This window comes from Onychostruthus taczanowskii, unplaced genomic scaffold (assembly GCF_017590055.1).
Source record: "Onychostruthus taczanowskii isolate IOZ18803 unplaced genomic scaffold, ASM1759005v1 scaffold126, whole genome shotgun sequence".
NCBI classification, from domain to species: domain Eukaryota; kingdom Metazoa; phylum Chordata; class Aves; order Passeriformes; family Passeridae; genus Onychostruthus; species Onychostruthus taczanowskii.
Window position 1 is genome coordinate 647,984 of NW_024498418.1, and position 18,450 is coordinate 666,433.

Consider the following 18,450-nt stretch of genomic DNA (forward strand, 5'->3'; position numbering starts at 1 on the left):
TAACATATTCCTGCCTCATCATAAAACAGGAATGTGGCTGGAGAGACCGTTTCCTCCAGCCTTTACTGTGTGCTGCAAGAAGTAGAAAGCTGCTGCCTGACCATGCTGGGATAATGTTGTGCTCTAGTTGCCCTTGAAGGCTGTTTGGCTCTGTGTACATGCCAATCTATCGACTTTTCCAGGGAGAGCTGGGGGAAGAGAAAATGCAGATCTGGTCTGAATGCCACTGGATCTGCCTTCAAAGAAAGCAGGCCAAGACTGTTAAAATTAGAGCAGTTACACTGAAAAGAGTGTCCACATCTGATCCTGCAGGCTGTTACTGCCTCAGTTTTTAATGCATAATAGATGTGACTGCTAATCTTAGCCTGTTCCAGGCTGTTTGCTTGCACGGAAGCTTTTCCTGTAGGTCTCGTCTCACCAAGGGATGGGGAAGCTTTGCTATCAGAGAGCTCCTTGTCCCTTGGCCCTGCACAGCATCAGGGCCACAGGTTTTGTTGGGCACATCACATTTTTCCCTAAGTGTGTCAAGAGATGTCGTAGTCTCAAATACCAATTCCTATTTTAAATCATGCTGTTGAAAGAGGCTGGGAATTGGTGGCTGCGTAGGCACTGGTTCCTTTGTGCAGTTGTGAATGTCTGCTGTGACAAGTGTAGTGTCATCAGAGCCAGGAGAGAAACTGGATGTGTGTTGCAGAACGATGAGAGAGAACTTTGTGTCACAGAATTTAAGGACAGCATCAACGATTCCTTTTCCCTTTTGTTCCCCTCCAGTGCTGCTGACATTTACATCCGAGAGTATTTTCATAACTATGTGACCACGGGCCATCCATGGGCTGTTCCCCTGCGGATCGTCTCCACCGACCGGTCTGTCAACGTGATGGACCCCATCACCCGCATGTACTGCTGCCTCTCGCCAGACCAGCGCTCCTTCCGCCACCCCACGCAGGCCGAGATTGACAAGCACCACATCATTATCACCACCTCCATGCTCTCCAAGAACCTGAAGGTGGAGCGTGGCTACTTCACCCACATCATGATTGACGAGGCCGCGCAGATGCTGGAGTGCGAAGCTTTGGTTCCGCTCTCCTACGCCAATTTTGAGACGCGCATTGTCCTGGCTGGGGACCACATGCAGATAACCCCAAAGCTGTTCTGTGTTGGGGGTGGGCAATCTGCTGATCACACCCTCTTGAACCGGCTCTTTCAGTTCTACCAGAAGGAGAGCCATGAGGTGGCCAAGAAGAGCAGGATCATCTTCAATGAGAATTACCGTTCCACCGCCGGCATTATTGAGTTCATCTCCAAGCACTTCTACATCGGCAATGGCAATGCTATCCAAGCCAGTGGGAACATCCCACCCCACCCCGAAATTTACCCCCTCGTGTTCTGCCATGTGTCTGGTGGGGCTAAAAGGGATATCTCCATGATTTCTTGGCAAAACGTCTCCGAGATAATGCAAGTGATTGAGAAAGTGAAGGAGATCTATCAGAGGTGGCCAGATGAGTGGGGGGTCCGGGATCTGAAGAAGATCTGTGTGGTCTCTCATGGGACACAGGTACCTGGAGGAACCCTGCATTTCAACTGAGGGGGCTATGCCTGCACTGCTGACTAAACACTCCCTAAGGAAGACCCTTTTAATCTATTTATTACTATTTGTGCTAGTAAAAATAGGGAATCTGGGGTCTCATGTGCCTTCAGTGGTTTTTTGAGGCACTCTCCATTTAAGTGGACTGTCCTGGGTGGTTGGAGCAGAGGTCGTGGGATGGCTTAGTTAAACACTTCTATCAGCATCTTCTAGGGAGGTTAATTACAGGGCAGTGGGAGCTGTGGCTGAAGCCAGACCAGATGTGTGGCTGCTTTCAAGTAGTTTGAGGAACCTGCACCAGGTGATGAGGGACTCTGGTGTTTGGTGGATGACATTTCTGAGCTGAGATCAGTTGTGCCTCTTTCTTACCAGGTTTCTACAATAAGACAAGAGATGAGGAAAAAGCAGCTACAAGATGTGGTGGTGGAAAACTACGAAAATTTGCCAGGTTTGTGTCTTGTGTAACAGTCCCTCATGCCTGGCTGCATTTTGGGGTCTTCTGTGTGAGAGTCATACACAGCTTTTGAAGTCATGCTGGTGGACATGAGGGTCCCTAGCAACTACAGCCATGGGGTAACAGGCAGGGGGAAGAGACACTTGGGCATCAGCAGAGGAGCTTCCAACGTCTTTACATTTTCCTCCTTGTTAAAATGAAAAATACTGGCTATTGTTGTGGAAAAATACCTCTCTGGGAGGTGCTGCCAGGCAGAGCTCCCCTGCCCTCTCAGTGTCTCTGCCACCACTGCAGTCCCGATTAAGAGGGAGTGCCTGGAACTCCTCTGGCTGATTTCCATACCCTTCTGGTTGGTAGAGCTTTGATTTTGTCTTTTCCTGAGTGAATAAGATTTCACACTGAATTAAATCTGTGCCCAGCTGTCAACTCATTTCAAATACATGGACTTTGCTTTGTAGGAGGGTAGAAACCCTGTAAGTGCCATGCCAGAGACTTGAGTATGTGTGAATCATGTGATGCCCTAAGTACCAGAGAGGGAGGCTAGTGACAGAAGGGAATTGAAACCAGGATGGATACCAATCACAGAACAGCTCACTAGAGGAGGAGTCTCCTGCTCTGGATGACAAGAGAGGGATAAGGCTGGTTTTGTCCTCAAGGACTTAATTTATGACTCATCTGTGTTTTCATTATTTTTTTTTATTGTGCAGCTGGGACTCCTCGTGGTGAGAATAACTGACCCCAAGGGGTGTTTGTGATCTCCACACCCTTTCTTTGCAGCTTCTTCCCAGCTCTGGCATCACTAGGGTGCCTCTTGTTGGTTATTTGTTTTGTGATTCGCAGAGCTCTTCCTGAGCGGAGAGGGATCCTTGCAAATGATCACTGCTCTTGTTCCTGCAAGAACCTCAGTTCCTCAGGGAATTTGATATTCACAGCAAACTCTACCCATGTTTGCAAGGAGGGGCTGCTGGTGGCACTGGGCATGCTGGGCTACTCCGTGGGTGCTTGTGGCTGCACTGGTGCAGTGCTCTGCCTTATCCCACCTCCAAGCTGTCTTTCCTCCCTGGTGTGTGAGTGGTGGTGCCGTGTGATGTCCATCCTGGTTCATGCACAGAGGGTCTCACGATCCCCAAGAGCTGCTTTACTCACGTCAGGTGACCCCCATGTTTCAGCCAAGCGGGGTGACATCAGTCCATGGCCATGTGACACAGTGTAGACAGGTGGCAGCCAGGCCTGGTATTCCCTGCTGGGTTCTCGTGAGTGACTTTTCCCTTGTCCCCTCTGGTGCAGGGCGTGAGTTTCGGGTCATAATCATCAGCACGGTCCACACCAGCGAGAGCCTGCGCGTCTCAGCCTCCCACCACCTTGAGTTCTTCAACGAGGCCAGAGTGCTCAACACCATCATGACCCGGGCTCAGTCACTGGTGGTTGTGGTGGGGGACGCCGTGGCCTTGTGCTCCCATGGCCAGTGCAGCAAGGTGTGGAAACGGTTCATCCAGCAGTGCATCGACAAGGGGAGCATTTTCCCGGAGAGCCTGACAATGGCTCAGATCAAACAGGCTGCGTGTGACAAGGAGAGCTGGAGCAGGAGCGTGGAGGGGGATGAGGAGGACAGCGACACAGACTCCTCGAGCTCTGAGGGTGAGAGCATGAATCCAGATGATCCCATCCTCCAGGAGCTCTTAGATGAGAGCAAGAACTTGATGGTGACAGTATCTGATGAAGGGCTGCTGAATGTGAAGGCCGAGGCTTCAAACCAGTGGAAAGACAAGTGGGAGTATGTCAGCTTCTCTTCTCAGATGATGCAGCAGTACCTGCATATGCACCCCCAAATGTACAAGAGGTGTGAGCTGATCAAGGAGGCATTTGACAGAGCTTCTGCCTTCACCCTCAATGACTCCCCTGCCATGAACATCCAGATCAAAGGCAGAGTTAACTGTGGGACAGCCTTCACTGGGGACGAGGTGCTAGTGGAAATCCTGCAGAACAGCACAGGTGACAGCAGCAGCCACCGCCCACAGGGGAGGGTGGTGGGCATCCTGAAGCGCGCCGAGAGAGAACGGACCTTCATCTGCATGATGGATGAGTTTGATCCCCGTGTGATGATACCCATCGATCCCACTGTCACCAAAATATTCGTCCCAGGGCTGAAGGAGAAGCCCAATGTCATCCCCATCCGCAGGCTTGTCAATGGGAAGTACAGAGTGGTCAGCTGTGAGAAGATCAGCCAGGAGACAAGGAGGTGCCAGTTCTTCTGTGTCCAGGTCATCTCCTGGAGGGAAGGGTTTTACTACCCTTTGGGGGTAATAACAGAGATCCTGCAGGCAGCACTGACTTTGGAAGAAGGCTTAAAGATCCTCGCCTTGGAGTATGGTTTGGAGAACAAATACCCAGCTGCTGTCACCAGAGAGTCAGCCAAATACACCTCCAACAGCAACATAAACCTCACCAAGGAAACTCGGAAGGACTGTCGGAATTACATGACCTTCACAATTGACCCCCAAGGTGCCAGGGATTTGGATGATGCCATCAGCGTCAGGGATCTTGGGCGTCACTATGAGATTGGGATCCACATTGCAGATGTGGCTGGCATAATTCCCAAAGGCAGTGCCTTGGACCTGGAAGCGAAGAAGAGGGGTGTCACCTTCTATGCTCCCAAGCAGGAGCCTCTGTGCATGTTCCCACCCAAAATCAGCCAAGATGTCTGCAGCCTCCTGCCACAGAAGGATCGACGGGTGATCTCCTTGTTTGTCACCGTAGAGAAGGAGACTGATCAGATGTTAAAGGGAATCTTCACCATCTCCGTGATCCGCTCGGACAGACAGCTGTCCTACGAAGAGGCAGAGCTCTGCATTAAGAACTGCTACAGGGGAGCAGCGAAGGCCCTTCGTTTTGATACCCTGGAGGACTGCATCGCTGTGGCTTATCACTTCTCCAGGATCCATCGGAAGTTTCGGCTACAGGAGGACTGTTTCTATGACCGGCTGGATGAGGAAAGTTCCCCAGGTAACAGGGGGTCCCATCAGATGATAGAGGAGTTAATGATCATGTTCAATAGTTTTGTGGCCGAGTTCCTCACCAACCAGGAGGTGACCAGAAATGTCACTCCTCTCCGGTGTCAGTGTGAGCCAAGTCTTCAACAGCTGTCCCACATGAAAAACAAGTACAGCCACATCATTCCTTTGTCCATTCATCTCTTGCATCACCTGGGAGAAATACCTCCTGGCCAAGACTGCCCTAAAAATGTGGAGTTCAGTCTTCTGGGCCCCATCTGGGAGCACCTGCAGTCAGCTGCTAAGGCCTGTGACTTCCAGAAGATGCTTGACCTCGTAGTCACTGATGACATCCACCCAAAGCTGGCCCCTGTGGCCCTGGAGTTCAGGAGACTGCTCAGCCGCTCCTACTTCTGTCGCTCCAACTCCACTGTGCAGTCAAAGGCAGGCCATTATTCCCTGCACGTTGACTCCTACACCTGGGCCTCCTCTCCCATCCGCCGCTATGTGGATGTCGTGGTGCAGCGGCACCTTCACTCTGTGCTCCACAAGAAGCCCCTCATCTATTCCACAGACGACATTGAGTTTCTCTGTCATGACTTCAACAGGAAGAATAGCCAGGCAATGACGTATGAGAAGAGAGCCCACTCCCTGCAGATGGCCAGCCAGCTGAAGGACCAAGTCCTGCAGAAGATTGCCTTTGTGGTGGATATCGAAGAGATGAGCAGGTTTTTTAAAGCCCTGTTTCCCCTGAACATGGAGAGTCTTCCAGATCCACAGAGAATTAGCTACAGGTCTCTTCAGCTGATAGAGCAGCCTGTGTTCATCCAGCAGCGGAACAGCATCAGGCTGACCTGGAAGAGGAGGATGTACTCTGCAGAGACAAAGGAGCAGAGCCTGCGGGAAGGACCCCTGTGTGACAAGAGTGTCACCCTCCTCCGCACCCAGACATGGCAGGAGGTGCTGACAGCCATCAGGAACGAGGAGTTTGACAGGGCTGCATCCCTCCTGCAGCAGAGCAAGGAGCTGTACCACCGGCACATAGGCTGGGTGCGGAAGAGCTCCTGCTCCCACTACATGGAGCTGTCCCTGGAGCTGAGCGCCGGTGACGCGCTGTGGTTCCAGCTCACCACCGATGTCAGCCGCGGCTTCCTGGTGCCCTTCGTGCAGCTGTGGTGTGTGACACCGGGGTTTGAGGTCTGCCTGCAGCACATGGAGAAGCCAATCGACTGCTTCTCGGCCTACGCCACGCTGCAGTCCAAGCACAAGTACAAGAACACGACGGAGTTCAACAAGGTGTGGGTGCCCATGAGTGCCATGGAGTCTGCGTCATGTGCCGTGGCTGAGAATGACTCAATTGTCCTCCATGATATTAAAATAAAGTGGGCAAAGCAAAGGACAAGCAAAGGACAGCTGCAAGGGAGCTTTGTGCTGAACAAGAAGTGGTTGGAGGACTGCTCCATTGAAGTGGACTTCTTCCATTGTTATCTGTGCATTCGTTTAGGTGGGCTCAAGCTTCCCAAGAGCCCTCAAAATGATGAGGAATGCCTTAGCCATGGCCTCCAGAACCTGTCTTTGCTTGACAATGGCAAATCAGAGAACAAACTTGTGGTTGATCCCAATACTTACACCTGGGTGGCTCACGGGGTCACGGAGGAGTTCAACGATGATGAGAAGTCGGACAGGTCTGGTCATCAGACTATGAATTTTTACATCCACTATATGTCTATGGAGACCATCCCTGTGGAGATCTCACAGGATTCTGCGAGGTTTACAGTGGAGCTCATTCCAAAGATGCTGCCAGACATGTAAGTGGGCTCAGCAGTGTGCTCTGGTTAACTGGCTTCCCACAGGACCCTCTGCTGCACCCCAGGAGCTTTCCTCACTGCTGTGGCTGATCCCCTGAAAAACCTGCTCTTATCCCTGCTCTGAGCAGCCCAACTGTCGGGCTGTGGGTCTTTGGGGATGTGGCAGCACACCTCAGCTCTGTTTTCCAGAGAGTCTCATGCTCTTCTGGTTGTCCCTGAGAACGGGGAGATAGGGGAAGGTGGTGAAATTTCCCTGAGCACCTGCTTCTTATATTACTGGCTTGCTGCAATAGGTGTTGTAAAAGGTCAAGTGGAGCCCTAGGGTGGGATTTGCTTAGTGGGAGAGTTTTCCAATTCATTCCCCTTTGTTGTTGCTGCAAAGCAAGTTCTGCTCTTTTTAAATCAGAGCCCTTCTAGTTTGCCCTTCCTCATACACAGTATAGGCTGCTATGCACCCCCAGTGCTGTAGCATTCTCAGGGCAGAATGTGCTTCCTTTTGCATAGTGAATTTTAGGAAACATTGGAAGCTAATCCAGTAAAAGCGCGTGGGCCATAACAAAACAGACTTGGGACAGGAGTTGTGCTCCTTGCTCTCAACAGCTTTGTAGGCTCTGCTCTTCAGTCAGTTGAGAAATGGTCCCAGATGCAGAGGACCAGAATATGTATATGTTATTTGTGGTTTAAGTTCTTTATGGAAGGAGTTAATGCAACAACAAAGCAGAAAGGAAGAATAAGTAAGGCAGTTAAGCAAAGCTGTATTACAACTTTTGCTATTTTTTTACTACATTCCATTCATTCCTATTTTTCCTTATCTGTCAGACGGAAAGAAAAAGCACTTTGGAAGCTCAAGTATGCCTCTGACCTTGCTAAAAGTATCGCCCTTGGCCACGAACCTCCTCAAAAATGTAAGTGTTAATATTAACCTTTCTTATCTTGTGGCTACTTACTTCTGGCCAGGCAGGTGCCCTGGCAGTTTCTGTGGGCCCTTGCCCACAGGGGTGATAGGGGTGATGCTGCTATGTAATTTGGGGTGCCCTGCTAGTGGCTGGCATGGCTGAGATTGTCATCCCCAGGACTCACAGAGATGGTTCATGGGCTGAGTATCTTGGCATGGGACAGGGATTATTTCTAGGTGGTCTTGTAATGGACCACCATCACTAGATACCTGCTGCACCCTCTTACTGGATCACTTCTGTGCTGCCCTCAGTAACCTTCTTTAAATTTGTTTTCTTGGCTCTTTGCTGTAACAGTCATGACATCCAGAATCCTGCAGCAAAAATCCTTTGATATCCCTGGCAGCAACTGGAAACTTAACAAGAGTCAGAACCAGGCTGTTCTGAATGCTCTAAAAGAATCCTTCATGCTCATCCAAGGCCCACCAGGTAAGGGGGGACAGCAGAATACACCTGCTGTGGTATGAATGAGAGGTGATCTGCTGCTTTCCATTGGACCCTTGGTGAGCCAGGAGAAGGGAGCATGGGTTGGCATCACCCACAGCTGTGCAAGGCAGTCCCCTCCATTCTTGATTTTATTTTGATTATTCTTGATTATTTATTATGGGTGCTGATCCAGAGCACGAGTGTTGTGGTTAAAATGTTCTCAGCAAATTCCTTTTTTTTTCTAGGCACAGGGAAGACTGTTGTTGGAACTCACATTGTCTACTGGTTCCATAAACTGAATGAGGAGAGTGTTGAGAAGGACAAAACACCATGCTTGGAAGATGAAAAGGACAAGAAGAGAAAGTGCATCTTGTACTGTGGCCCATCCAACAAATCTGTTGATGTTGTTGCTGGTAACTATCATCTTCTAAGCCCCTGAAGTGGCTTGTACTGGTGGGAGGGAGAACACATGGTGTGGAGGGGCTGAAAGTGGGGCTGGTCCTTACAGAAACCCTGCACTGCAGGGCGAGGACCAGTGGAGATGGGATGATGAGAGAGGGACAGGGAGAGACAGGCCTGAGCACCACCAGTGCCTGGTGCTGTCTGAGCACACCTGCCCTCCTTCTCCAGAGATGCTGCTGAAGATGAAGAAGCTGAAACCACTGAGGGTTTATGGGGAGGCCATTGAGACGATGGAATTCCCATACCCGGGGAGCAACCGGAACATCTCCCGTAAATCCCTACGGGATGCAAAGCCAAAACGTGAGCTCAGGTAGGACAGCATGGCCCTGCAGGCTCCTAGGGTGCTGGGGAGAGGTGGCTTCTGCATCAATGAACAAACCACAGCAAATAGTTTCATTCCACCACTGCAGAGCAGCATAATTAACTTGCTTTCTAATTAATTCGTAATTAATTTTTTCAAGTGAATGTGTACACTCCAACGTGGCACCTAGTCAGGAAAACCAGGTTGTTGAAAAGTCTCTAGATGTTTTCATCTCCCTCTGGAACATCCCTGAACATTTCTGACTTCGTTCCTGCTTGCAGCTGCTAAAGGGAAGCAGTTGTATTTTATGTCCTTGAGGTTGAATTATTTGGTCTACAAAGATGGGAAGGTTTGGCTGTGAGTTTTTTAGCTAATGGGGTTTCTCCATGTAGGCAGGTGGTGTGGTCTGCTTCACTGTAGAAGAAATTACTCAGGTCTCAGTGTTGAGGGAAAATATTTATATATTGACTCTTTATTCAGTGAAATAATCCTGCATCATCGCATCCGGCGGGCACCCAGCCCCTTCTGGCAGAGGATCTGTCACTTTGACGCTCGGGTGAGGAACGGAGAGGAGATCACAGAAGCAGAAACAAAGGAGTGAGTAGGAAGAGACCCTGGTGAGAGATGGCTGACTTTGGCTGTGTGCCACCTCTGAGGCACAGTTTAATAAACTGTGTGTTCAGAATAGTGATAAAAAGTGATGAGCTCGAGGTTACAGGTACAGCACAGAGCCTCAGAATCACTTTTGCACTGGTGCTGTTGTCCACCTGGACCAAAATTCCAGTTCTGCCTCTGTGACCCTTGAATGCTTCACCTGGACCCCCTGCCCTGCTGAGTTCAGGACAAAGTACATTTCCTACAGTATCTATCCAAAGCCCTTTTCTGGGAACACCAGCTCATCCTGGGGAGGGAGGTGAAGCCATAATCATTTGGGAAAGCACAGCCTCTGCCTGATTCCCACGTGAGGAATGTGGAGGTGTTTCCCTTATGTATAACGGGTGTTTTCTGCATCAACACTAGGTACAAAGGTTGGTTGACACAAGGTCGTTCGTATCAGCTGGCGTGTCACGATGTCATCCTGTGCACCTGCTCTGTCTCGTCTGCCAGCGCCCTGGAGAGCCTCAATGTCAAGCAGATAATCATCGATGAGTGTGCCATGTCCACAGAGCCCGAGACCCTCATCCCCTTGGTCTGTCACCGCCGTGCTGAGAAGGTATGTCCCTGCCAAAGACATGTCTCTGGGACAGCTGCTCAGGGCTCTCAAATCTTCTCCATCCCTGATCACACTGCTCTTACGAGACCTGTTAGAGTTTTAAGGTTTGTGCTTCTTTATGGGGTGGGTATTGCTGCCACCAAAAAAATATTCTGGCCCGGGTAAAAAGTATTAACATGACAAGAAGCATAGACACAGTGTAGCTGTTCAACCTGAGAAGGGTCCAGGGACACCTTAGAACCCCTTACAGTGCCTAAAGGGGCTCCAAGAACAATGGAGAGGGACCTTGGACAAGGGCATGGAGTGACAGGACAAGGAGGAGTGGCTTCACTCTGACAGAGGGCAGAATTAGATTGGATATTAGGAAAAAATTCTTCCCTGTGAGGATGGTGAGGCTCTGGCACAGGTTGGCCAGAGAAGCTGTGGCTACCCCATCCTTGTAAATGTTCAAGACCGGGTTGGACAGGACTTGGGGCAACCTGGGATAGTGGAAGGTGTCCCTGCCCATGGCAGGGGGTTGGAACAAGATGAGCTTTAAGGTTCCTTCCAACCCAAACTATTCTGTGACTCTAGAATTCTATGGTTCTTTGTGTTCCTCCCATCAGATGGAAACGTTATCTAGGACAGGATCTTTATGTCATGTCCAATGTGGTCTTTGGCTGAGGGTGCTGTAAGTGTAACATAAATAAGTAGCACCAGATATCTGTGTGCAAACAGCCTTTCAAAGAGCTGATGGCCTTTGCAGTGCCTCCACCTTGCAGCTGAGGTGTCTGCTCTTCCTTCCAGGTTGTTTTGCTGGGGGATCACAAACAGCTGCGGCCGGTGGTTAACAATGATGTCTGCAAGACTCTTGGCATGGAGACGTCTCTCTTTGAGCGCTACCAGGAGCAGGCGTGGATGCTGGACACACAGTACCGCATGGTGAGGCCCTCCAGTGGATTGGCTTCTCTCCCTCACAGAAAATCTAGGCTTGCCTTAAGCATCAGATAGTCTCCATTAGTGCTTCCCCTTCCTAGACACAGGATTATATCTAGGAATACGCCAGTGCCAGCACCAGCAGAATGGCATTGTGCTGAAGCCTGCCCAGAAAGATGCTGCAGGCTGAGAAGTTCATTGGGTTTTGTTCACCTCAGTTTCCCTCCTTTTCTCTGCCAGCACGAGAGCATTTGCGAGTTCCCATCGCAGGAGTTCTATGAAAGGCGCCTGAGAACATGTCCTCAGCTTGTTCGGAAACGCAGTGTGCTTCACCACAGAGATAACAACTGCTGCCCCATCATCTTCGGGCACGTGGAAGGGAAGGAGCACTCCCTCATGATTTCTACTGAGGAAGGAAACGAGAACTCCAAAGCCAACATGGAGGAAGTGGCACAGGCAGTGAGTAGGGGCCTGGGGAATTGCTGGGGATGCAGAAGGGAGGGTGTTGTGCTGGAATTGTGGAGGGATGATAAAGATATAAAGATCAGCAGTGTCTGCCTGGTGCCTCCCGGGTCTGGAGCACACCAGGACGCCGCTGAGCAGCGGCAGGTGCAGGGCAACGTGACTGCAAGGCAGGTGCCATGGGTGGCCTGGGCAGGGGTGCTGGGGGCTGTTCCTCCGGCCCCGCTCGCAGGTGAGCAGGACGCTGGTCTCTCCAGGTGAGGATAGCCAAGCAGCTGACACTAGGTGACACCATCCGGCCGGACAGCATCGCCATCCTGAGCCCCTACAGCGCCCAGGTGTCCGAGATCAACAAGAGCCTACAGAGGGAGGGCATCCGAGGGGTGACCGTCTGCACCATCATGAAGAGTCAAGGTGAGCGGACAGGAGCGGGAGGGTTGGGTCTGTCCCCTCCTGCCTTCCTCAGGAGCTGCTCACAGATACAATCTTCGAGCAAACCCTACCCCAGGGTCATTGCAGCCGTGGAAGACCAGATTTCTGGGTGATTTGTGATTATAGTAAATCCTTTGAAAGCCTCTGGAGTGCTTGGGCAGGGTGAGGCTGCTGAAGGCAGGAAGGTGAAGGATCTCTAGTGGAAGATTTCTAGTGAAAGGTTCCCTGCTCATGTCAGGGAAGTTGGAATACAGAATGTCCATTCCTAACAAAACTATTCTGTGATTCTATGCTTCTGTATCTGAGAAGGGTGTTAGAGAACTGCCAGAATACATTTGTTCTCTTTGGAAAGCAATGATCAGGAGTCCAAAGGCCTCCAAAGCTGGAGAAATCCAGAGGGTGGCAGTAGAGAAATGAGTGTCTTGTGGGGTAGAGAAATGGCCAGATGCTTCCTTCTAAGAAAATCTGGTTTGTTTCCACTTTCTAGGAAGTGAATGGAAATATGTGATCCTGTCAACTGTACGCTCCTGTCCCCGGTCTGAGATTGATAGGAAGCCCACAAAGAGCTGGCAGAAGAAATACCTGGGGTTTATTACCGACCCAAACCAGGTCAATGTTGCCATCACACGAGCTCAGGAAGGACTCTGCATCATAGGTTGGTATCCTTGGACCATGCACAAGCCTTCAGGGGACTAGGATTCCTGGATAAAGGGATGGAGATTCAAACTAGTACAATCAGTGATCATGCTTTATTCTTCTGTCCTTTAGTCTGGGGTTTTGAAACTGGGGAATCTGGGCAAAGCAGGGTTCATTCACAGCTTGAATACAGCAAGTATAGTTTTTCTTTATAGTTTTGGACCACGTTGTTTCTGTTACTTTCATGCTAGAACTCTGTCCTAACAAAAATCTGGCTGCTCATTTTGCTCCTAATCACGAAGGTGTAGGCTGTGATGTGCAGGGAAGCTGCTCACAGATATGACAGCATGGAAAAGGGAGCTGGGATTTCAGATATGTCCCTGCAAGTGACCCAGCCCCCTTAGTTAGAGATTATGGACAAAAATTGTATTAGCCAAGCCTCTTCAAGCCACTAACCTGCTGTCCCCATCCTGCTGCCCACAGGGAACCGGTACCTCCTGGAGTGCAACCCTTTGTGGAAGAGACTGCTCCAGCATTACTACCGCCACAACAGCTGCACTACAGCGCAGGAGATCCGTGTCACGAGGACCCCAGCCTGCTCCCGGTGAGGATGGGCCCTCTCTGCCTGAACTGCATTACGTGTGCCTTGGGAAGGACCAAATCTTTCCATTATTCAATGACCTACGGAGCCAAATGCAGCGGGGGATCTGGGAGCTTCCTGCACCATGACAACTCAGCTTCAGCATCTGCTTCAGCATCTTGAGGTGTTTTTAATCAGTGCAATCTTGGGCAGGAGCTTTCAATTCTAGCAAACCAAAAAGGCATTGGAGATAGATGATGGGCATGTGACTTTACTGATGGTGATACTATTTTTGTAATTGTAAGTTGCTCAACAGAACCCTCATCCTACTGCAGCTGCAGTTTGGGGGGACCAAATATTTACTCCAGCTGTCAGGGTTGCACTTTGGGGATCAAATGCTCAGTCTGTTCATCGGGGTGGAACGACTGCATGCAGCGGAGCAGCGCAGCAAGATGCTGTTTGCCATGGAGGACCAAAGCTTCTGAGTACTGCCTCTCATTTTAAATCCAAGGACAGGAGATTTTTAAGACTTCTTTTTACTTTTTTTTTTTTTTTTTTTTTTTAAGTGAAGGAGAAAAGCAATGAGAGATGCATGCACCACTCTTTGTCTGGCCAAAATTATGTTCTCTGAGCGTGTAAATATCGCAGTGGCAAGGCCAAGGTGATTTTGTAAATAGATTTACATGTTCTTTGTACAAAGGAGATTGTCCTCACCAGCATAAAGGCAATGAAAAGCGGGGACCTCTCCTACCAGGAAACGTTGGGATTTGTCAGCCCATTTTAAACTGTTCAGAATTTTATTTGAAATCTCCTGTTGATCCCCCCTCCGTTTCCTACCCCACTTTTTTTAAAGCTGCTTTTAATTTATTAACTTTTAACTCTGTGAATTTGTTTCACAGCCTTATGGCCTGAGTTTTTAAGAGCAGTGAAGGAGTGTATGTGTATAATGTATTTTTATATTTTCTGTAGCCAAACTGCTGTGAGCTGGAAGCTGTGGTTCACCAGAGAGGCTGCTTTCACCCAGTGACATGTGGCTGGTAGAGATGTATTGTGGTGAATGGTGCCCTCTGAAAATCATGAAGCTGCTTTTGGAAGCATGACAGTTTTGAGGGAGGGTGTGTTTTATCTCATTTCAATTCTGAATGTATGAAGTGCCTGCCTCAGCTCTCCCCAAACCACATACTTGGCAGTCCTTAGGTGTTCATGTGGGACGGAGCTGAGATGCAATCACACAAGTTTTCCTTGTGGTGTGGATCCCTGTGATGTCACAGCGATATGGCAGGAGGAATTTTGTCCTGTTTGTAACTGAAATCCAGCGTGGCTCTTTCCCATGTGGAAGAATGGCAATAGAAAAGCATTGTGTCTGGAAAAGTCTTGATTTAACTCTGTGTTTCTTCTCATGACTCTGTGTTAGACTTGCCTCCAGAACCTATGGAGAGGTTGTGTTGTTCTCTTCCTAGTTTAATCCACCTTCCTGCAGTCTGCCTTTGGGGGGTTTGAGCTATATGCCAAAGACACCCAGGCTTGCTCTTGTCCTGCTGAAGCATAATAGTGGGCATATGGCTAGCAATTCCATGAAGGATAAAAACCCATAGGAAGTATCTCCTGCTGGTTCTAAAGATGCTTGGTAAAAGCTGGTAAGGTGTCAAATTAATTGTTCCTCTTTGAAGTCATCCTGTGTGGGATCTTAAAAGATTCTGCACCAGCCTGATTAGCAAATATTATTGCAATTCCAAAATAAGATTGTCTGTGGATCATTCTGTGGACAGTGGAAATTAAATCATCTAGCTCCAAAGATGCTATGGAGAATTGCAAAAAATGCTGGAATTGTTGGGATAACTACTTCAGCATAGTGCCAGCTTCATTTAACAAACCACCTTGGTTCCTTTCGAACCAGTGGGTCTCATTTTCATTATCTCCTTCAAGTGAAGAGTTTCTCCCCTGGATTTTGTGCTGGTTATTTCATACATGTAACACAAACAAGGAGACTCACCCCTGATTGTAGTGGCTCAGTCAGTGCTCTTGAAGGGGGTTTGGCAAAGAGAGAGTCCTCATAAAGAAACTCCCTTTGTCCTTAGTGGGAAAAAAATGTTTATTTCTACTCCATAGAGGTCTGTGTTGCAAGTCAATATACATGTTATTTTTTTTTTCCTCTGAGGATGTATTTTATAACTGGTGATTAGGAAATGCACCCAAGCAGCAGTTACAGCCAGGCTGGGCCCTCGGGCTGCTGGTGCTGTCAGCAGGTTCCTGGAGAGCTGGTCATGCAATAGTCAGGGATAGCAGAAAGTGCAATTAAACTTTTTATAGACTGTAGCTGAGTATCATGTTCTTGTCCTTATGCTTATGGAATGAATCATAGAAATCAATAGAGGAAAAAAAGTTCAAATTAGTCTGGTTTCATTTGCATGCAGAGTTTTGAATTTACTTTTGGAAGAATTTTATGTTCGAGCAATATTCTTAAAATACCAAATTTTTGGTAATCCCAGTAGGAACACCCTGGCAGCGTGGTGCCCAGGGCATCTGTCCAGTCACAGGCTCTGTGTTCTCCACACTCAAAGACAAAAGCACATGGCTGCAGGACACAAATGTCAGTTCATCCAACAGCATTAACTTAATTTCCTCGGCACTAGCTAGAGCTTGAGCACAAATTGAACAAGGGGAACCTGTGCAGGCAGCACTGGTGAGCCCAGCATCAGGCAGGCTGGACTGTTTTTGAGGATTTGGACAGATCTGTGTAGGACAATCAATTTACTGCAATAAATCGGTGGGGTTTTTAAAAATAGAAATGAAATGTCAAGTGTCATGAAGTCTGAATTAAGGAACTTGAAATGGAGCAGGTTTTTATCTTTTGTATGTCTGTGACTCGCAGCAAACCTCAAATGACCTTTTGGATACCAATATTTTTATCTGCTTTGACTGTTCATAAGAATGAATCTCAACATTCCTTTTTTGATATTTAAGCCATAATTGTAAAAATTATTTGAATTTATTTAAATAATAAATTTTATTACTAAAAGGTCTGTTTATGTGATGGTTTGATTAGAATCTGTGTGGGGACAGCTCTGTTTGGACTGAATGAAATGGTAAAAAAGAAAATTAACATTAACTGCAGGTTTTTGGCAGAAAATAATTTTTTACATATTGATGTATTACCCTTCCCTTTTTGTTGGGAGGCTTGGGGATTTATTGCTGGGTTTTGGTTGGTGTTTTTTTTTTTTTTTTTTTTTTTTTTTTTTTTTATTAAAGTGATCTTTTCCTGCAATATAGAGGGTGAAGTCATGCTTAGGTATCTATATGGCACAGGGTGTAGAGGGTGCAAGAAACCAGTGATGGACGTAAGTCTGGGTGGGTGATTTGAAGAGCTTAAGAGTTCATTTCAGCTATTTTGGAGGAAGGACAATACAAATCCAAAACATCATTGGAAGAAGCTGACACTGAGCATCCTTCAGTGGATGGAAAGCACTGGATGGTAGAGATGCTTCTGTCTCTTGTGCTCTGCTTCAGAGGTGTCCTGCAAGATTTCCTGGTTCTGGCTGCTCCCACCATTGCCTCTGGCAGTGGGACAAAACTGTTGAGTCCCAAATGCTGCCTAAAGACGTTTTTTGCGAGAAATTTCAAATGGGTTACTGCTAACCTGGAGAGATTTTGGGAAGGCCCCTGTACAATCGCTGTTGAAAACAGAACAAGTTTGATTTAAAGCAAACTGTTTAAACAATTTATTTTTAATTACTCTTATTCATCTTTTTCATTAAACCATTAAACTGAGGGAGTCGGTCTTGTGAGCCGCCTCATCAGGCTGCGGTTGGGGGCTTCCTTGGCGTCTTCAGCAGGGTGAGTTTTTGTCTTCAATATAATGCAGTCGTGCCACTGCGAGTAGACGAGCGTGTGAGTGTCGGATCTCCTCACTTTGAACTCATACAACCTGCCAGGCAGCAGGTGGTTGATTACACACGGGTTGGAGATGACTTCCTGGGTCCGGCCGTATCCTGGTTCTGTCTGACTGTCATCTGTCACCAGCTTGATCTCCAGCTGCCATCGTTCCAGGTGTGACTCCTGACTTTCAGTGAACCACTTGAGCTGGGCCCAGGTCTGGCACGCGAACGACTCTATCCGATCAAAAATCGGCGGCTTCTTGGTGTAGAGGGAAAAAGTAATGGGAGGGTGTAGAGCACCTCCGAGATGTATCTGTGACACCAAACTGTGCTTGACATGCAGCTTCCTTGGCTCTTCCAAGGAAATGAGCTTATTGAAAAACATGGAGAGCTTGAGCACTCTCTTTATATTCAAGTCCCACTGGGAGAGGAAAGCTTCTACGTCACAGATCTGTACGTAACGGCTCAGCTCCTCCCGACCTTGTTCCAGCTGTTCCAACAGCTCAGTTAAAAGTGCCAGCTGGATTTCAGTCTGTTTTTTCCCCACCTTCTTGATCTTCTGGAGTTGGCAGGGGTTTGCTATTTGCAAGATGTCAGCAAAAATCATCATATTGTTCTGGTCTCTCACGCACACGTGTCTGGGCTCAAACTTCAAGTAAAAGTAACACTTCTTCAGAAGATGAACTTTGTTCCAGTGGTACTGGAGGTGGTGTGGGTTCAGGTCAGAGCGCAGGAAATCCAGAACAAGGTTTTTGTTTCTCAGGTACTGCTTCATGCTGGCATTGTCGTCCTGTTCTTCTCTGGGTGGGGTACTGTCCGGAGTGGTTTCAGTCTCGTGCAAAACCTTAGCCATGTTTCCAAAGCTTGGGTGCTGTATAGGAAAGCAACAATCATAACATTAAGAACCAAAGGAAAAGCAGATGTGAAGGGAGTACAATAATGGCTATGACTCTTCTCTCTTAATTAAAGCTTAGCTTATAAAGAACTGTCAGACTAGATGTAGTTCCAGAGGAATTTTCTTTTATACTTGTCTGGTGTCTAATGTTTTATATCCTCTACTTACACGTGTTCCAACTGGTCTCCCTCTACCTGCCCTTGAGAGGTTCTACCTCTGCTTAATAGATTCACTGACAGGAACTATTCTCTGATACACTCTGCCAAAATTTCTCCCTATCTTATTATCTTGTTTTATTCTAATTAGCTGTCTTTGTACTCCTGTAAGCAATTTCTTTCCATTCTTCTGCCTCTCTAGAGATGCCTATTTTTCTCTCTTTGTAATCTGCCAGGCTGTTGAGGTTTGAGGCCCATCTTCTCAGCCAGTTCCTACAGCTACATAATCACATTGGTGATTCAAATTA

The 18,450-nt window shown here is 48.2% G+C and overlaps 2 protein-coding genes across 5 annotated transcripts in view; one reads left to right on the plus strand and one right to left on the minus strand.

The window, feature by feature from the left end:
• The window catches only part of HELZ2 (helicase with zinc finger 2), a 29,878-nt gene extending 13,607 nt beyond the window's left edge, over positions 1–16,271 (plus strand). For all 4 annotated transcript variants that reach the window (XM_041396090.1, XM_041396091.1, XM_041396089.1 and 1 more), the window contains 14 exons: positions 772–1,555; positions 1,958–2,033; positions 3,327–6,837; positions 7,657–7,742; positions 8,088–8,219; positions 8,462–8,629; positions 8,847–8,988; positions 9,460–9,576; positions 10,000–10,192; positions 10,979–11,113; positions 11,348–11,566; positions 11,827–11,983; positions 12,489–12,656; positions 13,121–16,271. In XM_041396090.1, the coding sequence (XP_041252024.1) occupies positions 772–1,555; positions 1,958–2,033; positions 3,327–6,837; positions 7,657–7,742; positions 8,088–8,219; positions 8,462–8,629; positions 8,847–8,988; positions 9,460–9,576; positions 10,000–10,192; positions 10,979–11,113; positions 11,348–11,566; positions 11,827–11,983; positions 12,489–12,656; positions 13,121–13,245 (6,013 nt within the window). In that variant the 3' untranslated portion in view covers positions 13,246–16,271. The remainder of the gene's footprint in view (positions 1–771; positions 1,556–1,957; positions 2,034–3,326; positions 6,838–7,656; positions 7,743–8,087; positions 8,220–8,461; positions 8,630–8,846; positions 8,989–9,459; positions 9,577–9,999; positions 10,193–10,978; positions 11,114–11,347; positions 11,567–11,826; positions 11,984–12,488; positions 12,657–13,120) is intronic.
• Positions 16,272–16,976: 705 nt separating this feature from the next.
• FNDC11 (fibronectin type III domain containing 11) lies at positions 16,977–18,450 on the minus strand. The gene has a single exon (XM_041396102.1). It carries the CDS (start codon positions 17,943–17,945, stop codon positions 16,977–16,979), a length of 969 nt encoding a protein of 322 aa, XP_041252036.1. The 5' UTR covers positions 17,946–18,450.